We start from the raw sequence: 27,791 nt of genomic DNA, 5'->3' as shown, positions 1-27,791 counted from the left end.
ACAGTCCGTGTGTTAGACTCAGAAGATACCATATAAAAACAGAAAACTCTTGCTTGGGGGGGGATCCTCGTGTGCTTAATAACATAGAGATATAAGCTGATGCCTGCTTTTGACTAGTTATGTGTCAGCTTTGTAGGATTAGAATGATGACTAAGTGTAAAAGTGCTAAATTGGTCCACCCTCTCCGTGTCTCTGTATTTGACCAAAACTAGTCACGTGCACCCTTATTTAGCCATCTTGAGAGGGGGAAGGGGCTTAGCCATAGTAATGTTTAATATTGGATTGCCTTAATGTGTTCTGTATTTGGCACCCAGCAATAAAGATCTGACAGGGGTTCTAACCTGCCACCACTCTATGCAAAACTTTAAAAATAGGCTTCACATATACTTTCAAGTGTATGTATAGCCAAAGCGAGTGTAGTTTTGGATAGAGTAGTGAAAGGTTAAAACCCTTGTCAAGTCTTTATTGCCGTCTGTGTACCATTGGGGAAATTTCCCTTCACTTCCTGCCCTGAGATGCAACAGAAAGTCAGAGGAAATCTCCCAAAGTGAAGGGATTTGTCCCTGGAACAGATGTCCTTTTGTAAGTTTTCCCTTTTTGCCTCTCGTTCTGCGGGGAGCTCTAAAATGTTGGATTTCTCCTCTGTAAAAATTTGACATGGGGTCTAACCCTTCTCCACGCTATCCAAAACGGAAAGCTGTGTGATATTGAATTCCAATAGGATTTCGAAATTTCTGGCATGGACAACAACTTATGGCAGCTTTTCTCATGTTGAAGAAAACCATTTTAGATGTGTGTAGCAATTGAACTGTACTACCAGTCATTTACTTACCAGTCATGTACTACTTTTTTTTTGTTTAATACTGTATCAATGCACCATGCACTATTTCTACAATCCAGAACTCTCTCTTTGTTACTGTCTTTGTAATATCAGTTTAGTCCTGTGTTTTAACATACCTCCAGCTTCATTAACAGATTATTGTTTACACAGGCAAAATACATCTCTCACTGCATCGATGAAATCAAGCAAGAACTTAAACAGGATAATATTGCAGTGAAGGCTAATGCCGTCTGTAAGCTGACATATGTGAGTATTTACTCTACCCACTTTTATGCCATTTATTGTTTTGTCAGGCGTATACAAAAATCATATAAAAAAATTCTTCTCTTTAGACTTGTGGAAGTTTTTTTGTTTTACTTCATTTATCTCTTTTAGCACTCTTGTGTCATTGGATTTGTCCATGGGTTCCGTCCCAGGGTCTGCAGCATATTGTACCAGAAATAATCCAGTTCCCTCATCTCCAACACAACAGTCTCATTGTCAATATCATTGTTATCTCTTATCTCAACATTACTGTAAGCCACAAAATGTCCTGTGCTTCCAATCATAGTTGAGTAGCACATTCTACTCTGACAACAACCAACCTCCCCAGCCATCTCTGCTTTTTTTTTTTTTTCTCTTTATACTTCAGTGTAATTTCCTGCAGATACCAACGACACCATTGTGAGGCTCAGCAGCACAGTGCCCCTGCAAATACCACTATCCCCATCTCTCCTGGGCTCTCTGGGTATATAGTGATAATGTTCTGCTTTTAGCTACTTACAGAAGAGCAGAAGCATTTAAAGGGATTAGTTTGTAATGCAGCACAGAAATGTAATAGTGTAAAAATTGTAGTTGTAACCCACAACAACAATATAAGTAAAATGAAATTTGTCTTTTGCAAATCTCTCTTGCACAAAGCATGCATGGCTACACAATTTCAGGGTGATGATGAAAATGATCATCATATTTTGTTAACACAATACCTGTGCCAACAGTGAAGTGAATTGCTGGGAACAAAGTAAAACTTCAGAACCCAAATTAAAAAAAGATCTCCATAAGACACTTCTGCAATAGCGCTTACACTTCAATAATGATCAATCTTAAGCAATGTGATTACCATTCACATAAAGCATGTTGACAGGGCACACTGGGCTTCTCCACATTCAGCATGTCCTGTGCATTGTGTGTGTGTGTGTGTGTGTGTATATATATATCTATCCATGGACAAAATGGACCTGTGCTTTGCCCATTCAGGTAAAATGAAAAGATTCCCTTAAATGCTGCCTCCCTGTATACACTCTTTTTTCCCCTTTACTTCCCATTGAGTCCGTTGAGCTGCCTGTAGCAAAGTGACATTATCTGGTACTTGTGTATGAGAAGTATGTAAGACTGTTTCCTTCCTCCCACAATGTAGTGCTGGCGTGTCTGTGTGGCCAGTCTCCAGGCTCCAGTACTGTTACATGGGGATAGGGAAGAGAGCCCTTAGCCCTGTGTAAGCTCCAACCACACCAACTTGGACATTACATTGGGCTTCTGCTTCTCTCTCCTGCAGGTAAACAGAGTGGCAAGTGTTGGAAAAAATTTAGATAAAAGCAGCAGGGAAGGCATGGGTGACATAGAAGCACACACACTTTGGCCAGCATGAAAAGGGCATAGGCTTTTGGCCATGTATAACCAGAGTTGGAAGTAGGCTGGATCCATTGGTGTGTAATCCCATAAGAGAGGATTTCAGTGTCGGTGTACGGTAAGTAACAAAGCTTCCTAAAAAGTTATCTGCACCAAGGTTTTCAAAAGTAGTCAAATAAAATCTCTTATTATATAGTAAAAAGGCAACACAAAAATGTAAAATGTTCTACATAGTTACTTGACCCACGTGTGGGTTGTGAACAGGGATTTACATTTTTTGACTGTCTTTTTGCTATATATTGAAGACCTTGATGCAGATGACTTTTTTTGTGTGGAAGTATTGTAAAGCACGGCCCTGTAGATGATCTATGCACGAAGTATAATGGTCAGGTGAGCTTTTCTTTTTGTGATTAGTCTGCAGTCAGAAGCAACTAGTGTTTTCATTCATGGGGAAATTCCACCCAAAAATCTGAGTGCTGTTATGTATGAACTGTTTAGGCTACCAAAAGATTTCTAAAGGTATGCACATTTTTTAAATAATGCTCTCCCTATGTATAACCAAGCTTCATAGTATAAGGTGGTTGATAGTATAAGAGTAGTGCTGCAGACTTAATGCCACTACAACTCCTCTTGTTACTGTAATGGCCACTTGAAGCTCGACTCCAGGCAGATGTAAAATAATTTTATTTGGCTTCAGTCTCTTGTAGTCCGCTATACAGAAGAATCCAGACAGTTGCGTTGCAGTATTTATGCCAAGAAGTAGCATGCTGATATAAGGAAAGAGAAGAGCGACAGTGATATAAGCTCCTCAGTCTGCCGCTTCTCTTTTCACTATCCAGTCATGGGCCGGGGGAGGGCCAAGACCTGTTAGGTGTTGCTTAACAGCAGCAGGGTTCAGATCAGTTGCCTTGCCAGTCAAGACTGTGCTTTGTGGCAGAGCTTTGTAAATGCCAGGATTGGATAGACAGAGATGCAGGTAAAACCACTCTCACATAGGTAATTTCTGTTTTATTTAGCTATTTGCCTGGAGTTCAGCTTTTAGTACTTCCACACACCACCCACACACAAGCTTACAGATCAGTTATTCTCACTGCATGCCTGATGTACCTTTCTTAGTTGGAGTGAGACAGTTCAGTATAAAATTTCAGGGAACTAAATTTAAGAAAAGTCATTCTGTTCTGAAAGAGTCTCCTTTTAATGCACACGAGGACCACTTTTGGTTCACATTTCCACATGCGTTTGAATGAACCCCTTGATCTTCAAGTGGCTTCTGTTTCCATAATGAAAAACAAAACCTTCCTGAATAATTGTTAATGAGAAGTTAGGACTTAAAGTGACATTAAACCCTCAGATTTTTTTACATAAACCAATACTGTAATGTGTGCCTTACTGTAATCCATGGTTGTTTCCCTTCTCTTTGCAGCTCTTCCTTTTAAATCTGTATCTCTTATCATGCTGGGCAGAACTTCTGTTTTGCAGCAGACTGCCTTGTCTCTGAAATGGATACATGGTGTCTGTGTGCAGGTTCACAATCTGAGCCAGCACTACAGTAAGTGGCACGCAGCTGCAAAGGGAAGTTCTCCCCAAGCATGAGAAGACATGAGGATTTAAAAGGAAGAGCAGCAAAGAGAAGGGAAACAACCATGGATTACAGTAAGGCACACATTACAGTATTGGTTTATGTTAACAAATCTGAGGGTTTAATGTCACTTTAACTAGTTTGTTATATATACTGATTTGTAACCTTTTGAGGCGTATACCTTTTTCTCAGATGTAGTATATAATTTCTTAGTGGACTATTTGCTGTAATCTGTGCTATAATGCATGTTAAATATATTTGTTTTTCTTTTCAAACAGTTGCAAATGCTGGGCTATGACATCAGTTGGGCTGCATTTAATATCGTTGAGGTGATGAGTGCATCAAAGTTTACTTTTAAGGTATGTTTCAGACATGGCATTGACTGATAATGCTTGTTGCTGGTAAAAGCAAACAGCCCTTGTTTATTTTTCTCTTTTACAGAGGATTGGATACTTGGCTGCTTCTCAGTGCTTTCATGAAGGGACTGATGTCATTATGTTAACCACAAACCAAATCAGGAAGGTAAGTTTCATCCCATTTCCTCCCTTTTTTTTTTTTAATCAAGGTCATCTGAAACTTGTCAGTTTCCCTCAGGAGAGAGCGGATTGGGTCTACCTTCTCCAGAACTTGTTTTTTTATGTATAGTGGCAGGAGGTGCAGAGCCTGAAATGCATTGTCTCTGGAATCCACTAAAGGTTTAGATTACTCAAAAATTAAACTAAGGTTACATATCTGTTATATTGTCTAGACCCTTGGTTCTCAACTGGTGGGTCGTGACCCAAAAGTGGGTTGCAACCCAATGTTCAGTGGGTCACCGCATGACTTTCACTTTTCTGGGAGAGAGGCTCATCAGCCTCCCCCTAGCGGTGCCAGCTTGAGGTGGGGTGGGATGAGGCTGTGGATATGAGGGAGCTCCATCCATATGTGCATTGCTTACAGCTCCCTCACGCGTCCTGTAGAGGTGCCTGGACCGGAGTGATGTCACATTCTGGCTCCCGGAACCTCGGGGCACTTAAGGGAGCTGTACAAGCAATGCACATATGGATGGAGCTCCATCTCGGCACAGCAGCCCACGCTGGACCCCAGGCCTAGGAACTACTCGTACGATAGGGAGACTGGATGGATCTTAAAAAAACCTTTTGTGTGAGATTGTATCTCCCGGTTCTGTGTGTCTGTCAGTGTTTTTGAGGGCCCGTTTACACTAGTACAGTGCCTTAATCACACAGTCCTGTGTGATTAACACATCTTGCCACGCAATTGCACCCACTGCGCATTCTGGTGTGGTAGGTGTGTTGCATTGCCATTCATTTGAATGGCACCCCAAACACGCCACCCACAGTTCAACTGTCCGCCCTAGAACGCACGGTACCGAAATGCCGCGCATTCCAGTGTGCTGCGCCTTGGGTCACGACTTAATGACCAAAGACAAATGTGGGTCCTGAGGTTACACTGGTTAAGAACCACTGGTCTAGACGATTGTTTTGAGCTCCACCGTGTAGCAATAAACACAGTCCCTACAACCACCATGATGGGCTTGACAGTACCAGTCTGGGTACTGGCAGCGCTAACTGAAATGGACTTATAGTCAGATTTTGACTTTACCTTTCTTCTGCTGCATCTGTTAAATCTTACGGTCCAGCTAACATTTTTGGGTTCAATATAATTGTTTACTTTGAGAGATTTAATTTTAGGAGAACTTTTTTCATTCATGAATCTGAATGCACAATGATATATATATTTTTTAAAACTAACTGTTTAAATCAGTGGTTCTCAACTCATGGGTCGCGACCCAAAAGTGGGTTGCGACACCTTCTGCAGTGGGTCGCGGCGTCCTTCCTGCAAAGAGCGGCCCATGTTCAGGAGGGAGACATAGAGGGGTGATTTGTGCGAGCCAGCCTGTGGGAACTATATATTGAAAACTGTTCCCTCTCATACACCCCCCTGCGCGTGAACTGACCCGGGGAAATCGTAGGTTTGGTTAATAAGGTCTGTCTCTTGTTTTGTTATTTGGCTTCAGTCTCTATACAGTCTCTGTATAGTCTCGCTATACAGAAGATTATTGTGGAAAATTTGACTGTTTAACCTCTGCTTACCTGCATTGCCACCCTAAAGTCCTGTTTCACACGTAGGTGTCAGTTTATTCAGATGTTTTGGTTTTTTAAAGTCTTTTTTTTTTTTTTAATAAATTCTTTATTTGACAATTTTTTCAAACATAAAGGTACATGTGGGTAGTAAACCGGGGATACAACTCCCATCATAAAAGCAGTGGACACAGCCACCGATCATATACACTATATAACAATACAAAATATTTTAAACTGCAACACCCCTGAGGGATATATGTCAACATAAAAGCTTCCTAGACAACAGAGGAGCCAGTGTTCCATTGTTACCGTTAAACCCTGGGGAGGTCATGCGAGTGTGCATGATGTTGCTAATAATTTTTAAAGTCTTTTTATGTGTGTGTGTGTATATGCATTTTTCTATTTGGCCCAATGGAAAGCAGTAGCATCTGTGACATTATGCAAAAGTGCCTGCAATATGTTCCAGGAAATGCTCAAAAACGCTTGTGAGATGTTTCAGGGCATTTCCATTGAAGTCTATGCCTGAAAAGAAACTCCTGGACTTGTTCAAGCTGCAGGTGTCGTGACAGAACGCTCAGGTGTAAACAGGGGCGATAGAAATCAATGTGTTTTTGTGGTAAGCGTTTTGTAGCTTAAAGCTACAAAACGCCTAGTTGTGAACAGGGCCTCACATTGTAGTTGGAGTAAATTGCAAAATGAAGCGACTGACTTGTTTTATGTCATTAATGTGTGTATATCATCCTCTTGGGAATTGTGGAAACATTGTAATAATTGTTCAATCACTGTTTTTAGGATCTCAGTAGCCCTAATCAGTACGATACAGGTGTTGCCCTGACTGGCTTATCATGCTTTGTAACCCCAGACCTTGCCAGGGATTTAGCCAATGATATTATGACACTGGTAAGTATGATTAAGAACACGCAATTCCTTTTTTTCAGGCTTAATATGAGTGACGTTATGTAGAAATTGTATCAAGATTATACTATTGCATTTGTCTTTTTTTTGTTTTGTGGTATCTTTACCCCCCATCCCCCCCAAAAAAACTGGTTGGTTCATGGTTACATGTTTTCCAAACAGTATGGTATAAAAAAAAAATTTTATCTGTCAAATCCTAGCAAGCACATGGGAAGCTATTTGTTCTGTCGCTTAATGTGCAACTCCCAGTAACAAGTAAAGTCACTGAAATGCAACAATGCTTTTTAGGAAATACAGTGGTTTTCCAGCTAAAATTATTATTGTTGTACTATTGTAAGGAGGTACCTCTGGAAGAATACTTTTTTCTTTCACTGTTGAGGGACGCAGAAGTTCAGGAATTCTAGGTTATGTGCTGCCACGTACAGGAGGGTTAAACACTGGCCTCGACCATGCCTCAGTGCCCTAGAAGGTTAGAAGCTTTTAGCTTGGCTCTCCTGAAAAATAAGTCCTATTATAGTTTTTAATAGCTTTCTATTTCTAATGACTTAAATTAAGATTCTTGATACTTTTTTTTTTTCTTTCTTCAGTGACTTTCCTTCAAGATTTTAACACCACTGCTTTAGTAGGTCTTTGGATCGGCGTATACTCGGTCCTCACTGGACTGGAAGATTGTGACCTTTGTGGGCATTGTGGGTCTTTTCAAACTCACCTTTCTAGCTGTTTGTGCCCAGCTAGAGGATCATTTTGTCCATAGGGGTTCTAAGCCCATTCCAACACCATCCCTGACAGGGTATGTCGCTAAACCTCCTCTGGCCATTAGTTAAACCAGGTCTGCAGCCCCTGTTGTCATTTCTGATCCAAATTCAGAATTCCAACAAAACGTGGGTCATCGCTGTCTCCTGCAGTTGATTTGGATATGCAAGGGTTTTTTTCCAGACCTTATTGATGCAGTGCGTACAATGCATTTGCAGGATCAGCTTGTTTTTATAAGCCTTGAGTCTTTAAGAGCTCTTATGGCTACACCTGCTATTTGATGACTTTCTCTATGTAGACTAGAAATGCCCTTAAGGGTCCTTAGCCCCATCTGAGACTGTGCCTGATTTATTTTCCCTTTGAGAAGGGATACACTCATAGGTGGTCTGTGCCTTATGTAGAAGGTACATTGATACACATTAACAGATGCTAATAGAAGGGTTGAAGGTATATTTAGGATGTTGAATTCCCTCATTAGATCCAAGTTTGTGTTAACTGGTTTGGACCTCCATCCTATGTTGGCAGCAACTCTGATCTGTCAAAACACATCAGACTGGAAGAATTATTAGAAATAATCTTTCCATGGCTATGGTAGGTGCTTGCAGTATGGAACAGTTGGAGCATATGTCTAGAGCTTTGTGCTTTATCTGTGACAGTTTGTTACTATCCTATCAAAGCAAAGGAGATCTGCGTTTCGCTCCGTCTACCCCTATGTCTTAGCAGCTGTAGCTCGCGGTATACTGAGCTTAGGGTGACGGGCGGACGCTAGTTTGTGTCCTCCCGTTACCCTAAGGAGAACTATGGGGAAAAGCCCTAACCCCATAGTTCTCCTTTAATCTACTGCATGGCAGAAACTATTGCTAGAGGGCTTGGTGTTTAGTTTTATTGTCAGAAAACACCTGTTGCTGCAACCCTGCTGCAGATAATACCTGTAGGAGATGGCATGCATCTGAGGGGTCCTCGCGAGTTCGGATTATGTACAGGTAGGCCCTTCTACAGTGGCTGATTGGCAGCCTTTATGGGAAGTTCCTCAAAATATCTCTCCTACATCTGTCCTTAACCCCTTCGTGACTGACGACGTACAGTGTACGTCGCCAGCATCGGGGCTGTTTAAACAGACTCCCGGTGACTTTTGCCGCCGGGACTCTGTTTAAACTTGTAGAGCTTGTTAATTCTTAGCCCCCTGGCTAAGGTTGCTCCCCCTTGGTCCACAGCTGTGGACACTTTTTACCCTTTTTTTAATCAGTCTCCTTGACTTAAGGTGGTTCTATTGTGGCTGTCTCTAACTCCTTAGGTCATTGACCGTCCCTTTGGGGTGTTACGCTAGATAGTTCCCTGACTTGATTATCCTTTAAAAGATTGGATGTACTCTTTGTTGGAGCCTTGCTTCCTGATGCCTAGTGTCAGAAGTTCAAGGCTTGGCTCTTTTGTTTTGTTTTCTTTGATCCTGTCCTGGTCCTTGATCCTGCTGACCTGCCCTGGGTTGTTAGAAGTTCTGTCCTGTAGGAATCAACCACTAGGTCCTGGTTTTAGCTCGTGATTCATAAGTGGATGTTCACTATTCCTCAGTTGAACTGCTTTTGGATGTCCCGACTATTTCGTATTCCATGAACTCCTGTGCCCCCCAATGGACAATAAAGAAAAAAAGATTTTCTTTTACTTACCGTAAACATTTTTGTTAAGTCTTTTGAGCTACACAGGTCCTCCCCCCTCTGTTTATGGCCTTTGCATGATAGTTGGAGGCATATTTACACTGGGGTTGGGTTTTTTATATTTTAGTTTCTTATTTATCAGTGTTCAAACCACCTGTTGGTGGCACCATTTAATCCTACTGTTTTAGAATTCCTGTGTCTCACAATGGACTTTATAAAAAAGATTTAATGGTAAGTACAAACATCTTATTAGTTTCTACCTAGGATAGCACCACTTATCTCAGGATTGGGGTCTGCTACCAATATATTTTCCTGTATTGTGCACTTGGAAAGTTAAACTTGTTGTGTAACCTCTGACTAATAAGCATCACCGGTTTTGTGATCCACTGCCTCATTGCTGGAGTTTTAAGTAAACTGTAAGTTAAAGAATATCCTTAAAGAGACCCTGTCACCAACTTAAATGAAACTTCAGGTATAAGCACAGAAAAAACAAGTATTTTTAATGCTTTATTGCTGTATCTTTTGGTTTTCATAAACAAATTTGACTGCTTCAAATTAATTGATTCTCTTGCACAGCCTCTTCCCCTACTTGCATGTCTTGGTGTTAGTGCCTAATTACTGTGTGTGCTGACAGCTCTTTCATCACTCCCCTCACCTCCTTGCATAACTTTTTATGTAGCAGCTAGGGGAGAAAACAGTCAGCCCATGCTCTGTTGGGCGATTATTTATTTTTTTGTAAAAGACATGCACTGTACATCCCAGTTAATTATCGGCATGCTGAAAATAGAACCAGTTACAATGATGTAACTTCTGTGCACATGTGCAGGAGTTGCATTAATAGTGGCCACCTAATGGCTGCAGAGGAGTGCAGCTTGACTCGAAGCAGATGGCAGTGGCATCCGTTGCATCATTGATTGGATCCATTGACCTGTCGCACCAGGAATATGCAATATTTCATGTTTACCTTACCATAAAAATAAACATTTCCCGTTCTGAGCACGATTAGTAAAGAAAATATGTACAAAACGCTTTACTTTTTAAGAATAACAGCTGCCAGCCTTGGAGCACCACTGCACATCAGTTTTTAGGGAGGCTTTTAAACAGGCTTGAGGAAATTCTGGGACCGTTTTGTTTTTGTTTGTGGTGTGGGTCCCGCATTGGAAATGCATCTTTTACAATTAAATTTTGAGTTTAACTTGAATCCCACGGATATGAGTTTCCTGCTTTACTTTGTTAAAGTTGAAAGTCCCTCTAGTTTGAAAAACAAAACTCCTTCTTTACTTTGCTTTCTTTTAATATAATGTTTTTTCCAAGATTGCTTAACTGTTAGTAACAGGTGAAACATATTGCGATCTCTACAGATGTCCCATACAAAGCCTTACATCAGGAAAAAGGCAGTTTTGATTATGTATAAAGTTTTTCTGAAATACCCAGAGTCCTTACGTCCAGCATTCCCTAGACTCAAAGAAAAACTAGAGGACCCTGATCCTGGTGAGCATTTCAATTTACTATCTTTATATATAATTTTTTTTTAATTTTTTTATGCTTATTGTAAGTGATCTGTCATTTTCTTTGCCAGGGGTACAGTCAGCTGCAGTGAATGTTATATGTGAATTAGCCCGCCGAAACCCTAAAAATTACCTATCTTTGGCCCCCTTATTCTTCAAGCTTATGACATCATCTACTAACAACTGGGTTCTAATTAAAATCATCAAATTGGTAAGCATCAAAGTATATTTCTCCGTTCTGCTACTTCTTCCAATTTACAGCTTTAACACTAGGTGATAAATTTACACCTCGCCTTGGGTTCTAAATGAAAAAACGCTGCTCAGTTCCTCATTTAAAAGATCTATTTATAGCTATCGATTTTAACTCTTAACATCTCTTGACTTAAGGAAACAAATATTTTTCACCTTTAAAATATTTTTCACCTTAAAGCCCAGTGGAAGTTTCAGTTTGAGGGCCGGTTCACACTGAAAAGGCTGCGTTCCAGGGCGTTCGGCCTCTGGAACGCAAGCCAGCCGGCTCCCTGCGTTCAGGGGCAGGAGGGGGCTTGATGGTGCATTGAAGTCAATGGCACCACAGCCCCGCCTGCAGTGCGATTGCCCGCACTCGGAACGCAGACACGTCCAGATCGCACTGGACTGGGTGGGGGCGTGGCTGCGGTGCCATTGACTTCAATGCACCGCCACTCCCACCCCTGAAAGCAGGGAGCCGCTGTGAACCGGCCCTGAGTCTTCTAAATGCCTTCCAGGTGCATCAAAACAAAAGGTGTGCAAAGTCTTACATTTTGTTTTATTTGGAAAGCGGCATTTAAAAGATCAATTTATAGATATCAATTTTAACTCCTTATCTTGACTTGGGAAAATTAATATTTAACACCTTTTAGAACTTTTTGTTTAAGTCAGCTAAATACATACCAGGTGCTTTGAAATAAAAGGTTTGCAAAGGCTTAGTTTTCTTTAGAAAGCAGTCACCCGTTTGCATGCTGCAGAAAAGGACCCTTGCTCTATGTTGGTTAACACTGGTCACTCTGCAGAGGGCAAATATTGTTCTGGTGAACACTAGGCCTTACCTATTTATTTTGTACTGTTCACAAATGCTGTAAAAACAGCTTTAGAAACACTAGAAATGTAAGTGGGTAGACAAGATCATTTCTGTACGCATCTGTATGCAGCACATGTAAATACACGGCCCCATACACACAGCTGTGTAAGGTGCCATATTTTTGCATTGTGTACAGATGCACACAAAAAATGGAGCAGAGCTGTGTCCAGGGTCGCAAATCGTATGTATTTTACTCACGTATGCATATATACGCGTTTGCACACGCATACAATGTAATGTTTCTGGTGCTAAAAAAACAGGGAAAAAAATTGTACGCATTGAGACGACGCATACGTGCCAAATGTGCATATACTTGCCTACAAAGATGTGTATTTTACGCATGATTCTGCACTTGAATTCCTTTGCCCGTGTGAATGAGGCCTTAGACTGCACATACATGAATGCTGGGTAAATAGCCCACCTGGGACTTATGGTTTAAATCTCCTATGCTGTCAGCATAGTCATTTAAAGTGACATTAAACCCTCAGGTTTTTTAACATAAACCAATACTGTAATGTGTGCCTTACTGTAATCCATGGTTGTTTCCCTTCTCTTTTGCTGCTCTTCCTTTTAAATCCTCATATCTTCTCATGCTGGGGGAGAACTTCCCTTTGCAGCAGACTGCCTTGTCTCTGGAATGGATACATCGTGTCTGTGTGAAGGTTCACAACCTGAGCCAGCACTACAGGAAGAGGCACTCAGCTGCAAAGGGAAGTTTAACCCAAGCATGAAAAGAGATAAGGATTTAAAAAGAGCAGCAAAGAGAAGGGAAACTACCATGGATTACAGTAAGGCACACATTACAGTATTGGTTTATGTTAAATCTGAGGGTTTAATGTCACTTTAATATACTGAGAGAGGATATTGCAAGCATTGCTCCTGCAAATGTGCAGAAAATTGCTTTGCAATTTGCAAAGGATACATGCCTTCTGTGGCCACTTTAGGTGCTTTTGGTTATTGCAGTCTCCATTTCCACTTTATTGCTAATGCAAGTACAAAAACATTTTAGTGAACCTGTAGCATTTGTCAAAAATTCTTATAAGTAAAAGCTAATTGTCTTAAAGTGTATGTAAACCCTAACAACACATTTCTCTTATTTGCTCCCTTTTTGATCTGTTAAATATACCATTGAACAAAACACATTTCACTAAGTGCAAGTAATAATGGTTTACCCTGCCAGAAATCTAGTGAGCTGCTAACTTTCTTTGGTCTGTGCAGTGTTATCGCAAACTCTTATTATCCTGCCCAGTTCACCTCTGTGGACTACAGTACACATTCCCCAATTTTCTGGAGATGATAATAGGGAGAATTGTTCTTTTTAGTCTTTATATAGTTTTTATTCTAAGGTGACAACATTGCGCCTTAATAGACACAGTTCAGTTAGAGGGTTTTCACCCTAGCACAGGAAGTGCTAATGGCAGGATGAGCAGGTGAAAATTAAGAGGGAAAACTATGCAAATGCAGCCATCACGTCTTGGAACTAGTGAGCTGCAATATATTTATGAAACATTTGTTTTTGCTTTTAGATATGCTTTAACTGCTTGCCATCCAGCCATTGTATTTAAACGGCCGGGCAGCTCACACTTAAGGGCAGGTGGATGTTTTTAAATGCCTCTTCGCACTCACGCACAGGAAACTGAACATTTTTTACAGCTGGCGATGGCTGTTACATACCAGTATTCAGGCGGCTATAGAGTCCCCCCAGTTGCTGGCCATCCCGGGCTCTGCTGTCCCCTGTTCGAGCACGGGAGCAACACAGCAGGTCTTTTTACATCAATCGGAGGGGGATTTGCACACACTTCCAGTGGCTGATCTCCACGCACAAGCGATGTGTATTACATAACATAACTTCCAGTTTCACTGTATCATTTCTCTGACTGCTGTAGCCGGAGAAGAAGCTGTTGAAGCATGATCTGTTGAATCAGATTTATTAGCTCCCTATGTGATCGCAATTAAAGTAGTATTAAAGGCAGGGCATTTTTTCCCTAATGCATTTGTTGCATTAAAATAAAAAATGCCCTTTACCTTTTGTGTCCCCCTGTTGCCCCCGTACCTACCTTTTCAGTGCCGTTTGTAACTGCCGCCGGTCCCCGAATCGATCCTCCGCCCCCAACTTCCTGGTGGTCCTGGTGCCATAGGCTCCTTCTGCTGTCAATCAACCTATTGGGCGGAGTGGAGGGGCTTGACTGGTGGCCGGGGTGTGTGCGTCTATGGACGCACACTGCCACGGCTGGGAACGAGCACGCACGGATTCCTCCATAGCAGCAGTTAGCTGATGGAGGTGCCTGTGTAGAGGGCGGAGGGAAAGCCCTGCTGGGGCCACTAGAGAACGAGGAATTGAAAGATTTAAAAAAGAAAAAAAACAACACAAGATCTAAATCCCACAGGGGTGTTGCCATGTCTACAAATGGAAAAAAAAAAAGGTTTAATGTCACTTTTAGTTAAGTTTAAAACCAAAAAGTTTAAAAAAATTAGTCACATATAAAAACAAATATTAGTTTTTTAAAGTCCCCTGCCACACGTACAAACGCCGCAAACTCTTGTCAGTATGCCTACATACGAAAACGACAATTGCACCACACATGTTATGTATTACTGCGAATATTGGAGTGCGAGAAATAATTCTAGGGCCATCAATCATTAACAATAACACTAAAGTTATGAGCAGTAAAACCTTTTAAAGTGTCGCCTATGGACAGTTTTTTGGGTTATGGGTAGTTGTTTTTTTTTTTGCAAATTCGCAGGCGCACACAGTTTTAAGGCTTGACATGTTTTGTATCTATTTATTTGCCGTGACCAAACAAATGTAGCAGAATTAATTTTGGCCTAAATATATGAAGAAAGCTTATTTATTTTCAATGTTTCATAACACAACGTAGGAAAAAAAAATATTTTTATTTTTTTCCATATGTAGTAGAAAAAAAAACCCAATTCCAGTGGGGATTAAATTCCACCAAAAGAAAGCTCTGTCTATCCCAAAAACATGACATACATTTCCATATGCCGTTGCATGACTGAATAAATGTCAAATTACCTCAGCGCTGAATACTGAAAAATGGCCTGGACGGGAAGGGGGTTTAACACCCTGGTCTTCATGTGGTTAAATTAATCTTATATTTTCCCCCCTCTCTATTGTTTTTAGTTTGGTGCACTTACTCCCTTGGAACCACGACTAGGAAAGAAACTTATTGAACCTCTAACCAACCTAATACACAGGTAGTTTACTTCAGCCTTTGCTTACTTTTTTAGATTGTCTTAGTGAAAAGTACGATATACGAATTAAATTGTGTTTTTTTTTAGAAAAATGTAATATATGTATTTATCGTTATTTAGTAACACAGCGCAAAACTAGTTTCTAGTTTCTAGTTTCTTATGAGGGACAAATGCAGAATACTTTCAGGTGCATTAAGCCTGAGACCCTTCTGAGATGCTTCAAAGGTGCTTCTAACCTCTTGACCACCTCATAAGCTGCATCTGTGCTTTAGAATTCTAATTAGCTCTATTGGTAAGAAAAACTGTTCTGTCACAAATGCCCTAAATTTGATAAAGATATCACAGTATGTCTAGCAACATGAAAGCTAAAGTTTGGGCTTATGTGTCTACTAACCATTCTATATTGCTTTCTTCATTGGATTACATTTTTTCCATAATTGTCTAAAGTATATAATAAAAAAAAAAAAAACTTTTTTACATCACTTTTCTTTCCCAAACAGCACATCTGCAATGTCCTTGCTCTATGAATGTGTGAATACTGTAATAGCAGGTACGTTAACTAATCATGAACATTACACTACTGATTTAAAAAGGAATAAAAGTTAAGATTAGGGTCTTCAAATAAAAATGTCAATTTATATCTGGGAAGTAGGACACAACATACCGTACTTTGCGTTCCATAAGACGCACCGGACTATAGGACGCAGGGAGGCCTGGTGCGCCTCATGGAGCACTCGACAGAACGTAGCCTCTGTGACAGAAGCTGCAGTTATTGACCGCTGAGACAGGTGGCGCTGTGATTACAGCACCACGGTCTTCGTGATCACACAGAGCAGACTAAGAACGTCCGTTCTTCGTCTGCTCTATGGTGATCTCGATCACCCCCGCCGTCGCCGCTGCTCGGTTTTAATACAAGTGATCTAATCATATCACTTGTATTAAACGAGCAGTGGATCCTACTGTACATTTAGCTCTGCTTTAGCAGGGCTAAATGTACAAAAAAATCACTCGCCCGGCGCCCGTAACTGCATGTCTCGGGCGTCGGGATTCGCTCCATAAGACGCAGGCACATTTTCCCCTCCTTTTGGGGGGAAAAAAGTGCGTCTTATGGAGCGAAAAATACGGTAACTGTTATGGTGACTTAAGTTTTGCTTCATAATTTATCCTACCTTCTGTGTGTACTGTTAACGCAAATATAGTTTACATTCTAAAGTTTACTGAGATGTTTTCTCATTCAGGAAGACCATTGATTCTATTTCTAATATAAAACCAATTAGATTCTGCAGTTTTAGACTATCACTCCTAATTAAAAGTGTAACTCCCGACAAAACTTATTTGATCAGTGAGAAGCTCACTTGCATTTTCAGTGATAAAATGGCTGTGTTTTGAGAAAATATTGCTACTGTTCTTTATTTGGGCACATTCCCAGTAGTATGTTTTGCAGAATGCTGGCTCCCAGCCTCATAATATTCTTTTGTGCCCCTGGAGTATTCCCATTTGATTATCTTTTACAAATCGTTCCTCTGGTTTTACAAAATTTAACTTGTAATAATAAATCCAAATCTTATATAGAAAGCAAAGCTGTGCTTTGTCCCAGCAGCATAAAATTAATTTCTCGTCTGCTAAGGGACACAACCTTAAAACAAAAAAATATATATATTTATTTATTTAGATCTCTTTCCTCTAAATCAGTCTCTCGCTCGCTCACTGAAGTCTGGTTCCCCAGAACAGTTCTCAATTTGTTCGAGTGATCACCTGGTGACTTGGTTTCTTCACCTTGACTGAGAGGGAGCTCTCCCTATGCTGGAGACAGTGATTCTCAACCACGCTAATACATTCGCATCTGGCTCTCATCAACTGGTAGTCTCCATTCTGAAGAGTGAGGTTTGCATACCTGGGTGCACCTAATTTCCTGCATGGCAGAAAGGAACCAACATTGGGGGGCCCTTTGTTAATTTAGATTTTCAACAGACCGCATACGCTAGGATCCTGCGGCAGGATACTCACTATTGGGGATAGAGTATTTCCAGTGGCCTTCGTGTTCACCTGCAGTTAGTTCCTTTTTTTTTTTTGTGTGACTCATCTGTAACCCCTTCTTATTTTTTTTTTTACAAATTCTTTAAAGTTTTTCAGCGTATACATTTTATCAACAATAAAAGGTAAAATAGGTAATACAACCAGTATATACATATGACTAATCCGTAACCTATTGAGGAAGTTTCTCCACATCTCTCACTTCTGTCCTTAATCAAGTGAATAGTCTTAGCTAATGTTCTTGCCCCTTACTCCCTGGCTTTGGATGCTGTGCTTAGAAGCATGTTCTGGTTCGAGGTTAGGCAGGTCCTGCAGAGCTTCTTTGTCAAGCCCCCGATGTGCAGGATGGGCCTCCTTTTAGTGCAGATGAGGAGGACCCTCTAGCTAAAGTGCTTTGCAAACAGCAGTCCAATCCCTGTACCTTTTTTGCTGAATATGAGTCCGTCCCTGATTCCCTGATCTTTTTCCTGGAGAGAAGTGGCTTCTTTGCTGCCATTCTTGACACCAGGCCATCCTCCAAAAGTCTTTGAGTCACTGTGCATGCAGATGCACTCACACCTGCCCCCCCCCCATGGTACTTGGTGGTTGGCCGCTTACGCACTCATTACTGCCATGAGTGGCTAGAGAAAGAATCCTCAGTCCTGTGCAGGCTCCAGTGCACAATTTTGATTCCAGCAGCTCAATGAAGTGGCAGGGGAGTGAAAGGAAGGTGTCTTATGTGCTTGTGGAAATGCCATTAAAGTGAACCTGCAACTTTTCCTTGTATCACATTTATTTTGGTGCAATGGTTTAAGAAAATAGCATAGTCCTCCACAGAATTATTATTGACATTCATAAAATGCTTTTTAGTTCATGCTTTGTTGTGACGTTGTGTACAGATAATTATTCTTTGACATGCTTTTTTTGTTCTGTTTACCCATAGTTTTAATATCATTATCATCTGGGATGCCTAATCACAGTGCCAGTATTCAGGTATATCTACTTTTATTATCCCTTTCCTTTTTACGCTAATCCTTCAGACTTTTTTTCTTGGGGTCAGTTAGATTGTTTAAAGCTATAATTTTGACAACCTTGCTTGTTGACCTTTTTTTTTTTTTTGTCACCTTAATATTTGGATCTTTTGCTCTGTAAAACTGAATCCAACTATTGTGGCTGTTGGTTATAGCAGAACGTTATTCTAAATATACTCTTCTTTTGTAGCTCTGCGTTCAGAAGTTAAGGATTCTTATTGAGGACTCTGACCAGAATTGTAAGTGAAGTTGAAGCAAGATGAATTGCATTGTTTGTCCAGAGAATATAGTCCAAGCTTACAGTCTTGTGTTTGTTGGCAGTGAAGTATTTGGGCTTGCTGGCTATGTCCAAAATCTTGAAGACCCATCCCAAATCTGTACAGTCTCACAAAGACCTTATTCTGCAGTGTCTAGATGACAAAGATGAGTCAATAAGGCTGCGAGCCCTGGATTTGCTCTATGGAATGGTAAGGAAATCCTGTATATAACATTATTAAAAGACCATTGAACATAAAACACGAGTTAGTGTTTATAAAAATCCTTAGATAAATCTATAGATTACCATGAGCAAATTAAAGGAGATGATTTCATTTTAAGATATCTGAGGTAACTAATGTAGTTCAGTTCCTTTTTAATTGTTTAAATTTTTTTTTAGCCTGCCTAAAACACTGGCACCCACCAAGACACAATATACTGACAAATCAGGCACACCACCACAATAATAAATATAGAAACTTTCTTTCACTATAGGCACACGGTCACAGACTGGGGGCTTTGGTAAAATATTAGGGGTCTAAACAGGCCTCTGATATTTCCCTCTTAAATAGGAAAAGAGATAGAGTCCATAATCTCTTTTTCTGCATCCACTGTTTTGAATGAACAGGAAGCCTCCTTTACTGTGAGTGTTCCTGTTCATTCATACATTGTGGATATACTGTGAGTTACTATGTATACAATTATAAATGAACAGGATTACTTCCTATTCATTCATAACTGGCACATAGTAACCCATACTATGTCCAGTTATTTACAGTCAGCGATCAGTGATGTATATTTTGTATCTTCATTATTTATTTTGACTACTTTATTGAAATTTTTTAACTACTTACATCCAACCTCTACAAAAACACTATGCAGACAGATATAAGGGAGGCTTCTTAAACAAGTGATCCCTCTCAATGGCTATCGCAGTGATCACAAGCTTCTGTTGGTTCCCAATCATTAGTGCATGACCTGTAGCTGTTGGTGACAGTTCGCTCTCCATGCTGGGGTTGTGCGATTCAGCATGCTCCAAACACAAACATAGTTGTTTATATATATATGGCAGCACGATATAAGGTCCAGCCTGTGCAGCCACATATGTGTCCTGCTAGAATTAGGGGTTAAGTATAAATTGTTATATGTAATGATTGTATCATGTAGTATATATGTTTACACTTTTTCTTTTCTTTTTAATTAAAAGTAGGGAAACAAATACAGACATGCAAACTGTTTTAACTGCTGAAAGATTTATACTTCTACTTAGCCAGTTTTGTGGTTTGTTCCTTTGCTATGTCGCACAGACAAGCAGGTGATACCCCAGTTTCCCGATTTAGCTTTGCAGCTTCTCTCGTCATCTCTTTGCCTCCATTCTACCTGATAGACGATGTACTAGGATTATCTCTGTCCACTGACAAATTTTGTGACTGAGGAATCTGGGAATCTAAACCAGAAGATGGTTTAGAAATCTCTGTAGCATATGTGTGTGACTCCCAAGACTGGCTAATAAGAAGCCCAAATCCCTTTTCCAGATGAATCAATTAACATATATGTATTTCAAGTGTGTATTTAGGTGTGTGTCTGTAGATTTGCTTTACGCATTGTTTTATAGTACAGGACATTGTGTTTGGTATAATAGTTCAGTTGACAAGTTGCTACTGATATTGTACCATAACAAGAAAAACTGATATTTAGTACATATTGACAAATGTTCAGCTTAAAAAAATTGCATAGACAAGTTTTATTCTTCAAATGAAAGCAATACATGTGTTAAAAGCACTAGGTGTGCTGCTTTATAGCAGATTGCTATGATAGTTATGGGGCTAGAGCGGAATTCCAGCAGTGGGTTGACAGGTTAATAGTGAGCGTTTTGTGTTCTTCTGAAATTTTGTTAAGTTTCTTTTGGTGTTTTTAATTTTGTACAGGTATCTAAAAAGAATCTGATGGAGATTGTGAAGAAATTGATGATCCACGTTGACAAAGCAGAAGGAACTGCTTACAGAGATGAATTGCTGACAAAAATTATTGATATATGCAGCCAGTCTAATTACCAGTATATTACTAACTTTGAGTGGTAAGCTTTATTTCTAGATTAAAAAGTTTTAAATATTTTCTCTTTTTTCTTTTTGTTGATATGGAGCCATTTGCATCATCAGTCTGATCTCTTTTATAGGTATATTAGCATACTGGTAGAGCTCACACGTTTAGAGGGGACACGTCATGGTCACCTTATAGCTGCTCAGATGCTTGATGTTGCCATAAGAGTGAAGGCTATTAGGAACTTTGCTGTATCCCAGATGGCCACATTGCTTGACAATGCCCACCTTCTGGCCAGCAACACTCAACGTAATGGAATATGTGAAGTCCTTTATGCAGCTGCCTGGATCTGTGGAGAGTTCTCTGAGTAAGTAATGTTTCTGTACCTGCAAAAAAATCTTATTGTGTTAGTGTTTCAAAACCCCTTTTTTTTATCTATAATTTGTATTTAAGTTTACAGTTATCGCCTTTTTTTGCTCTTCATATATGCAAACTGTGCTTCCTACTTTGCAGTAGAAAAGTTGTTCTTTTACCATGCATTTCAGAATGCAAGTATTATACAATTATTTGCAGACGATGCACGGCCTATGAGGGGGAATGTGGTACCTTTTAAACCTTTACTGCCATAGGGTGACACAGCAGTATTGAGATGTATACAAGTTTTTTTCCTTTTTATTTAGGTGGCTTTGAGCTGTCCTTTTACAAGGGATTCAGGTTTATCTATGCCCTTCAGGTGCCCAGGACATCCATGCCGACTGTCTGGATGGCTAGCTGAGGGGAAATGAAAAATATATTTGTTTCCCGATCTTGCCTTGAAGCAGTGAACTTGGAAATGCTGAGCTCTGAGCATTACCTGGTTCACAGCTGTGTGGCTTCAGCAGATGCAGTCGGGAAAACAGCTGATCTAACAGTCTGTACTAGGTCTGGCTAAAGGGAGTGCAGAGGATGCATTTGGAGACCAGGAGACTCCCAATGGCTCTGTAAAGACTACTTGTATACTAAAGACTAATGTGTACCTGCATGCCTTTGGCATATCAAAGAGTAAAGCAAAGAAAGTGTGAAAATTGTAAAAAGGATACAAAGCCAGATTGCAATTTGCTTAAATGCATATTGAGAAGCCACATTACTTTTAGACAGCTGAGACAAAACTGGAGCTTTTTGGCAAGTCACATCGGCTCCATGTTAACAGACAAAAAAAGTTAAGCTTTCAAAGAACAGAACACAATACATAATGTGAATCATGGAGGATTCATTATATTTTGGAGCCGCTTTGCTGCCTCTGGCACAAGTTTCCTTGAATCAGTGTAGGGCACAAATACATGACTATCAAGGAATTCTGGAGCAAAATGTACTGCCCAGTGTTAGAAAGCTTTAGATTGTGTGAATGCTAGATATCCTATTTCAATGTTACAGATATTCCTGCCATAGGCGTTTGATTTTCTAGAGGGTATACCTTCTTTACCTTTTATGTCTTAACATTATCTGATTGTATTATTATCTTCCTTTTTGCAGACACTTGACAGAACCTCACCAGACACTGGAGGCTATGCTGAGGCCGAAGGTCACTACTCTGCCAGGTCATATTCAGGCAGTTTATGTACAGAATGTGGTGAAGTTATATGCTGGTATCCTACAGTGCAAAGAGCAGGATGGAGATCATCAAGCAGCTCAGGAGATAACACAACTTATGGTTGAGAGGCTTCCCCAGTTTGTGCAGAGTGCTGACTTGGAAGTTCAAGAAAGGGTAATATATTTTAATTTGTTTGACAAGTTTCCTTCTCTAACGCTGATTATGTGATTTCAAAGTCTGAGGAAGGATTTCAGGCATACATACATTAATTTCAGTTGACCAACTTATACAGTGCCTAGAAAACGTTTTCAACCCCTTAGAACATTCCTTGCTTCTGTGGCATAGAAAATTGAATCACAGTGGATTTAGTTTTGTTTTTTGTTACCGATTATCCAAAAAAGACTTTCATGCCAAAGTGAAAACAAAGTGAAAGTGTTGTTTGCAGGGTTATTAGGTGAAAAACAAAGCTAAAAAGTCTGAAATAAAAAGTAATGCAACTACCTTATCTAAGGACTGTTGACGTAACTGCTCCCTTAAATTTCTACCACCAGCTAAAAACCAGTAATGTGGTGGCAAATGTGGCTGCGAGACGGTAAATGCTGGAGAGTTGAGTATAAGGTGGTTGGAGCAGGACACGACACAGACCCTACCTTACCGTGATGTACAAGTGTGCTGTCCAAGAGGCCTGGGGACCCTTCGTTGCCCAATTTGGGCTTTAAATCACATTGTTGCTGCTGCTTTTGCACAAGCTGTCTTAAAGTAGAGATTTGCAATATAACATGTCTTAACAAATGCAAGCCATGGGATTTTGTTTTCTCATGGTCTTGTTTTGTGCATTTGCAGGCTTCTTGTATTCTGCATCTCATGAAATACATTCTAAAGCTACAGTCAAAGGAGGTTCCAGTAGCTGAGGAGGTGATGGCTTTGTTTGCTGGAGAACTGAATCCTGTTGCTCCTAAAGCCCAGAAGAAAGTCCCCATCCCTGAAGGGTATGTATTGGTTAAAAAAAAACCACACAAATAACAATATCCATTAAGGAGCATGTCCTTTACCCAGTATTCAGTTTAAATATATGTAATGTTTTCTGCAACCAGCCACTGGAAATAAAGAAAATCCACACTGGGGAGTCAGAAATTAAAAAAACAACTATGTTCTTCTGCTCCAAACACAATGCTGTAACCACTGCAAAATTCCATCGTAATCGGAGCACTGTACGATAACTGAAAATGTATAAGGACCTATGTAGTTTGGGTTTTGTCTGCATTAGAGGGGTTTTGCATTTCCATACAGGTCCATAGGAATGCAAAATCCCCTTGAAGCTGCTCAGAAGTTCCTGTCAATGAATTCTAAATCTCAGAAGCATCTCATACTAATGCTGTTGACACAGGCACTAAATTGCACTTAGAGGTGTACAGGATGTGGGCTGAAAACTGCAGCAACACTCTGATCCACAGGGCTGAATATTAAAATATTATATAATTTTATATAGTCTTCTACCAACCAGCAAGGGGAGCTATTTTCCCTATTCAGTCTCCTTCCTAAGTAAAAAGCCTGTAAAAAGTGAATGAGTGTGTTGATAGGTTTAAGGTGATGCTAAAAGGAGATAGACGCTGATGTATGCTCTTTAGATAATCTGGGAATCTTTTATGCAGAAAATTTGTCTCCATCGTCTATTGAGGGATACAGCTCTGAAGAATTCTGAGACATAGGGTTATGCTGCTGCCTTCTGGAGAAATGGACACTAGGCAAAAAATTCAAAAAACCTTTTAAAATCGTATTCCCCCACACCTGCCAGTTTTGCTTTGTGTCCTCAGGATAATGGATTTCTCCTTCTCTTCTGCTTTTTTTGAAATGTTGTTTTGTTTGGAGAGATTCTACTATCGAGCTGCTAGTTGATTCATGCTGGATAATATGAAATCCTGGAAGTTTCTCTAGTTGTCAGGAAGCAGGTCATTTCTAGTCTCCGTACTGGTGATTCATCCTCTGGTGGTCCAGAGTTCCCTTGGTCATCTCTTCATTTAAAGAGCATGGGCCTTTCCCAGTCACCGCGCTGTACATCCTGTGTTCCTATCTGATGAGATATTTCAGCTACCATTTTTGAGGTCAGGCCAGTTTTGTCTGGGGATTTTCATGTTTTTTTCTCACTGCAGAGATCTTGGCCCTTCCCTCCTTTTTACTAATTCTGTGGACTTTTCCCGCCATCTAAAAATCGAAACAAGAAAAGAACCTATGATACACTTGCTTTTTACTGTGCATGCACTCGCATGGCTGTGTTGAGGCAGCCAGTCGTGTGCCCCAAACTTCTAGTGAGGATACATGTGCCAGCTCAGCTCTTCTCCTGCCCTCATTAAACACAGCTGTGAGAAGCTGACACAGACTGAGAGAAGAATTGAGCTGGAGACAAATTCTGCTCTATATCTCCTATGGGCTCTGCAACAATATCCTGCTCTGAGATGGCAGAGCTATTTAAAGGTTCATTGCTTGTTATGTTATACTTAAGTGGAGGGACATCGGCGCTGGAACATCTGACAATGTACCTGCTCTCGTCGCCTTGTGTCCTGTCTATATGGTTCTATCTGTAAGGTAGAAACTACCAAATGGAAAGATTATGTTAATTGTGTTTCTGCTTTGTCTAAAACCGATAAATCAGGGATATCCAAACAGCTGTGGTGGAACTAGGAATCCCATGAAGCATCTCTCTCCGGGAGTCATGTCTGTGGCTGTGAGAATCTTGCAAAGCCTCATGGGATTCGTAGTTCCACCACAGCTAATGGGCCGCAGTTTGGACATCCCTGCAATAAATCTTTCAGTGGCTGTTTCTGCACCTCTTTATTGTCTGTTGACTCTTCTCCCCGTTTCTCACAAAGTCTTTTCTGCAGTTATGGAGATTTTGCCTATCATGGATAACTAAAAAATGTTTATCATTCCTCTAACAAAGATAAGAAACGGACCCAATCTTCCTTCCCTATAGCTTTGGGTGAGAAGATGCCAGATATTTCTGGTTTTATCTTTAGCCCTTCCCGAAGATTCTTTATCTAATAATGATGAATCCTTATGGTCCATGGAGGAGGACTTTACTTCAGCTGCTGATTTTCAGTCACCTATGGTGTCTCAACATCAGAAAGAAACTGTGGCCTTTTTAATTGAAGCTGTACGTTCAGCTTTAACAGTGAATGTGGTTTTGCTTGGGGAAACTCCATTCATTCCAAAATCAAACCTTTGAAGTAAACAAAATTTTGATAGACAGTTGTCAAGTTTCTAATGGCATTATTGGGTGGTAAAGAAAGATCTTTTGCACGAAAGTTAATTTGGAAACTTTAAATTTAGATGATTCTGCAGTTTGTACCATCTCTACAGTATCTAGTTTTTCTTCTTTGAGACCTTCACGTTTTCCAGACTCTAGTTGCCTGGTCTAAGACTGTGAGTGCTGACCAAGTGGCTGCGAGTGTTGACTCATATTTTATTGATTGTGTTAATCACATGACAGTTGCGTCTCATTTTGTGTGCAATGCAGTTCTTGATGCCTGTCTAGAATGTCACTTTCCTCTGTTCAGAGTCAAAGAGCTATTTAGCTTAAAGTGGACCTTTACTCCCTTTGACTAAAAATCACATTAGCGTACAGCTCTGCATGCTGATATGAAATAATGTTATATTTATTGGCTAAACAAGCATATTTTTATTTTACTTACATTTTCTTTTTTTCCCGCTTTGCCACAAATGATGTGTACCCAAGCATTGCATCCTGGGAAAGTTACATCAGCAGAGCGTTACTGGGAAATCTCATCTATAATCCTAATTTTCCTCCCCTGAGATGATTTGCAGGGTCACATATCCAAATCACATGTGTCAGAGTTCCAGGAAGTAAAGGGAGATCTAGTAACCTGCCCTTAGTTAAAATGGCCCACTGTCAGAAGACAGGGGAACAAAAGAAAAATAAGTTAATGCAAAAATTAAAAAGTCAGCAATTATCTAGAAGCACCTGTTTGTAGATTGTCCGTACTAAACATTTCTAAAGGTGCCTTTTGTTGTTATTTTGAAGATATGGTTAAAGTTCCTCCAAGTGCTAGTCAGCGGAGCATCAATATAAGATAAGATCAATAGGGTGAATGTTATATTTGCCCTATGTGGGAGTTCATCTTTAAAATTATTAAGTAAGCTACTAGGGGTTTCCGTTCCCATGGCAGTCCTTCCTCTGCTAGACTGCCAGGTTCTCGCAGATTCCCCCAAGAACTCCAAACCCACAGATAGTGAAAAAGACTGTGTATTGAGAGCGCTACTACTGTACAAAGCAATTGAAAAAACTCACATTTGGGATGCCATCAGAGGGAGGAGTTCGAGTGGAGCCCCTGGAATAGTACAGACAGGCAGAGCCCGGTGACCTGGTAGGTTAGATGCCTGTAAGGACGTTGGCTGCGTTGGAGGGACAGCTGTCTCCTGCAAGGGCTCAGCTGGCCAGGCTGAGTCGTTGCGGCCGAGAACACTGTGTCCGAAGTGCTGTCTGCAGTCGGCTATGTGTCAGGTGGCTCGGGAGGCAAAGCGGTGATGTGGAAAGGAACGAACGCCGACGGGAGTAGTGAGATGGTGATGGGGCAGTAGAAAGCGATGTGTGCAGGGTGGGTAGCTACGCGTTTCGAGGCGGGGCCTCTTTGTCAAGCTCAGAACGGGGAGAACAGCCATTCTACCAACCCCGTACACATCGCTTTCTACTGCCCCATCACCATCTCACTACTCCTGTCGGCGTTCGTTCCTTTCTGTCCCTCAATGGACAACGAAAAAAAGATTTTATGGTAAGAACAAAATCTTATTTTTTCCAGTTTATTTATCTGTCTATCTTGTGTGTATATTGCATGATGGATAAAATGAACCTGATGGAAAAAAATAGACCCTTTCAGTTAGCTGTGAAAGTTTAGAATAGCTCTGTGAAGTTCAGACTGTGGCCTTGCAATGAAGATGAAAACGTGGGGAGGTATATTCGAAAGCTTGTGGTATTTTATTTTATGTCAATATTAACTTTTTTTTTTTTCCTTTACTATTTGCAGTTTAGACTTGGATGGTTGGATCAATGAGCCACCGTCAGATAGTGAATCAGAGGATGAAAAGCCCAAAGCAATCTTTCATGATGAGAAACAGACACATGGGAAGTCTTCACGACCAGAGATAGATGAAGAGGAGTTAGCAAAGGTAAAAAAGTGTAAATGCCATCATCCATATTGACTGTTACTATGGCACTAATACCAGGCATAATGGCTCAATCATAGAGTTGATTTTCATATACCGTAAATGTCATATAAATGTAATTCTTTAAGCATACTTAACTAGAAATGTGCAAGAATCAAAGCACAGTGCCCACATCCATTTTAACAAATGCACTGCACATTGCTCTCCTTCCCCCCCATTTCTGGCTATGTTTTTTGTCAGTAGTGTTCTGTCATTAATAATTAATCACACACCAACTATAGAACAACATTGTGTGCACAATATGATTGCTTGATGTCATGTTCACACCATGTCTGGAACAGATCTGCAAACGCAGTGCAGTGCATTTTTACAGTGATTTTCCGCATTCCAGTACTTTTTTTTTTTTTTTTTTTTTTTAATTTAAAAGGGGTTTTCAGGGGGTTTTCGTCCTT

General features: G+C 40.4%; 1 protein-coding gene across 3 annotated transcripts in view; it reads left to right on the top strand.

Annotated features, from left to right (window-relative positions):
• AP3D1 (adaptor related protein complex 3 delta 1 subunit) overlaps positions 1 to 27,791 on the top strand; it is a 74,166-nt gene that overhangs the window by 13,603 nt on the left and 32,772 nt on the right. For all 3 annotated transcript variants that reach the window (XM_018563172.1, XM_018563171.1, XM_018563173.1), the window contains exons 2-17: positions 992 to 1,087; positions 4,307 to 4,387; positions 4,470 to 4,550; positions 6,905 to 7,012; positions 10,794 to 10,923; positions 11,012 to 11,151; positions 15,182 to 15,255; positions 15,753 to 15,802; positions 18,209 to 18,258; positions 18,487 to 18,535; positions 18,618 to 18,763; positions 20,480 to 20,628; positions 20,728 to 20,958; positions 22,104 to 22,335; positions 23,005 to 23,150; positions 27,201 to 27,342. In XM_018563172.1, coding sequence (XP_018418674.1) covers positions 992 to 1,087; positions 4,307 to 4,387; positions 4,470 to 4,550; positions 6,905 to 7,012; positions 10,794 to 10,923; positions 11,012 to 11,151; positions 15,182 to 15,255; positions 15,753 to 15,802; positions 18,209 to 18,258; positions 18,487 to 18,535; positions 18,618 to 18,763; positions 20,480 to 20,628; positions 20,728 to 20,958; positions 22,104 to 22,335; positions 23,005 to 23,150; positions 27,201 to 27,342 — 1,905 coding nt within the window. The remainder of the gene's footprint in view (positions 1 to 991; positions 1,088 to 4,306; positions 4,388 to 4,469; positions 4,551 to 6,904; positions 7,013 to 10,793; positions 10,924 to 11,011; positions 11,152 to 15,181; positions 15,256 to 15,752; positions 15,803 to 18,208; positions 18,259 to 18,486; positions 18,536 to 18,617; positions 18,764 to 20,479; positions 20,629 to 20,727; positions 20,959 to 22,103; positions 22,336 to 23,004; positions 23,151 to 27,200; positions 27,343 to 27,791) is intronic.

The sequence above is a fragment of the Nanorana parkeri genome, unplaced genomic scaffold, assembly GCF_000935625.1.
Source record: "Nanorana parkeri isolate BGI_ZX_2015 unplaced genomic scaffold, ASM93562v1 scaffold637, whole genome shotgun sequence".
In the NCBI taxonomy this organism is placed as follows: domain Eukaryota; kingdom Metazoa; phylum Chordata; class Amphibia; order Anura; family Dicroglossidae; genus Nanorana; species Nanorana parkeri.
Note: the sequence above shows the minus strand (reverse complement) of the source record. Positions and strands in the feature narration are given on the sequence as shown.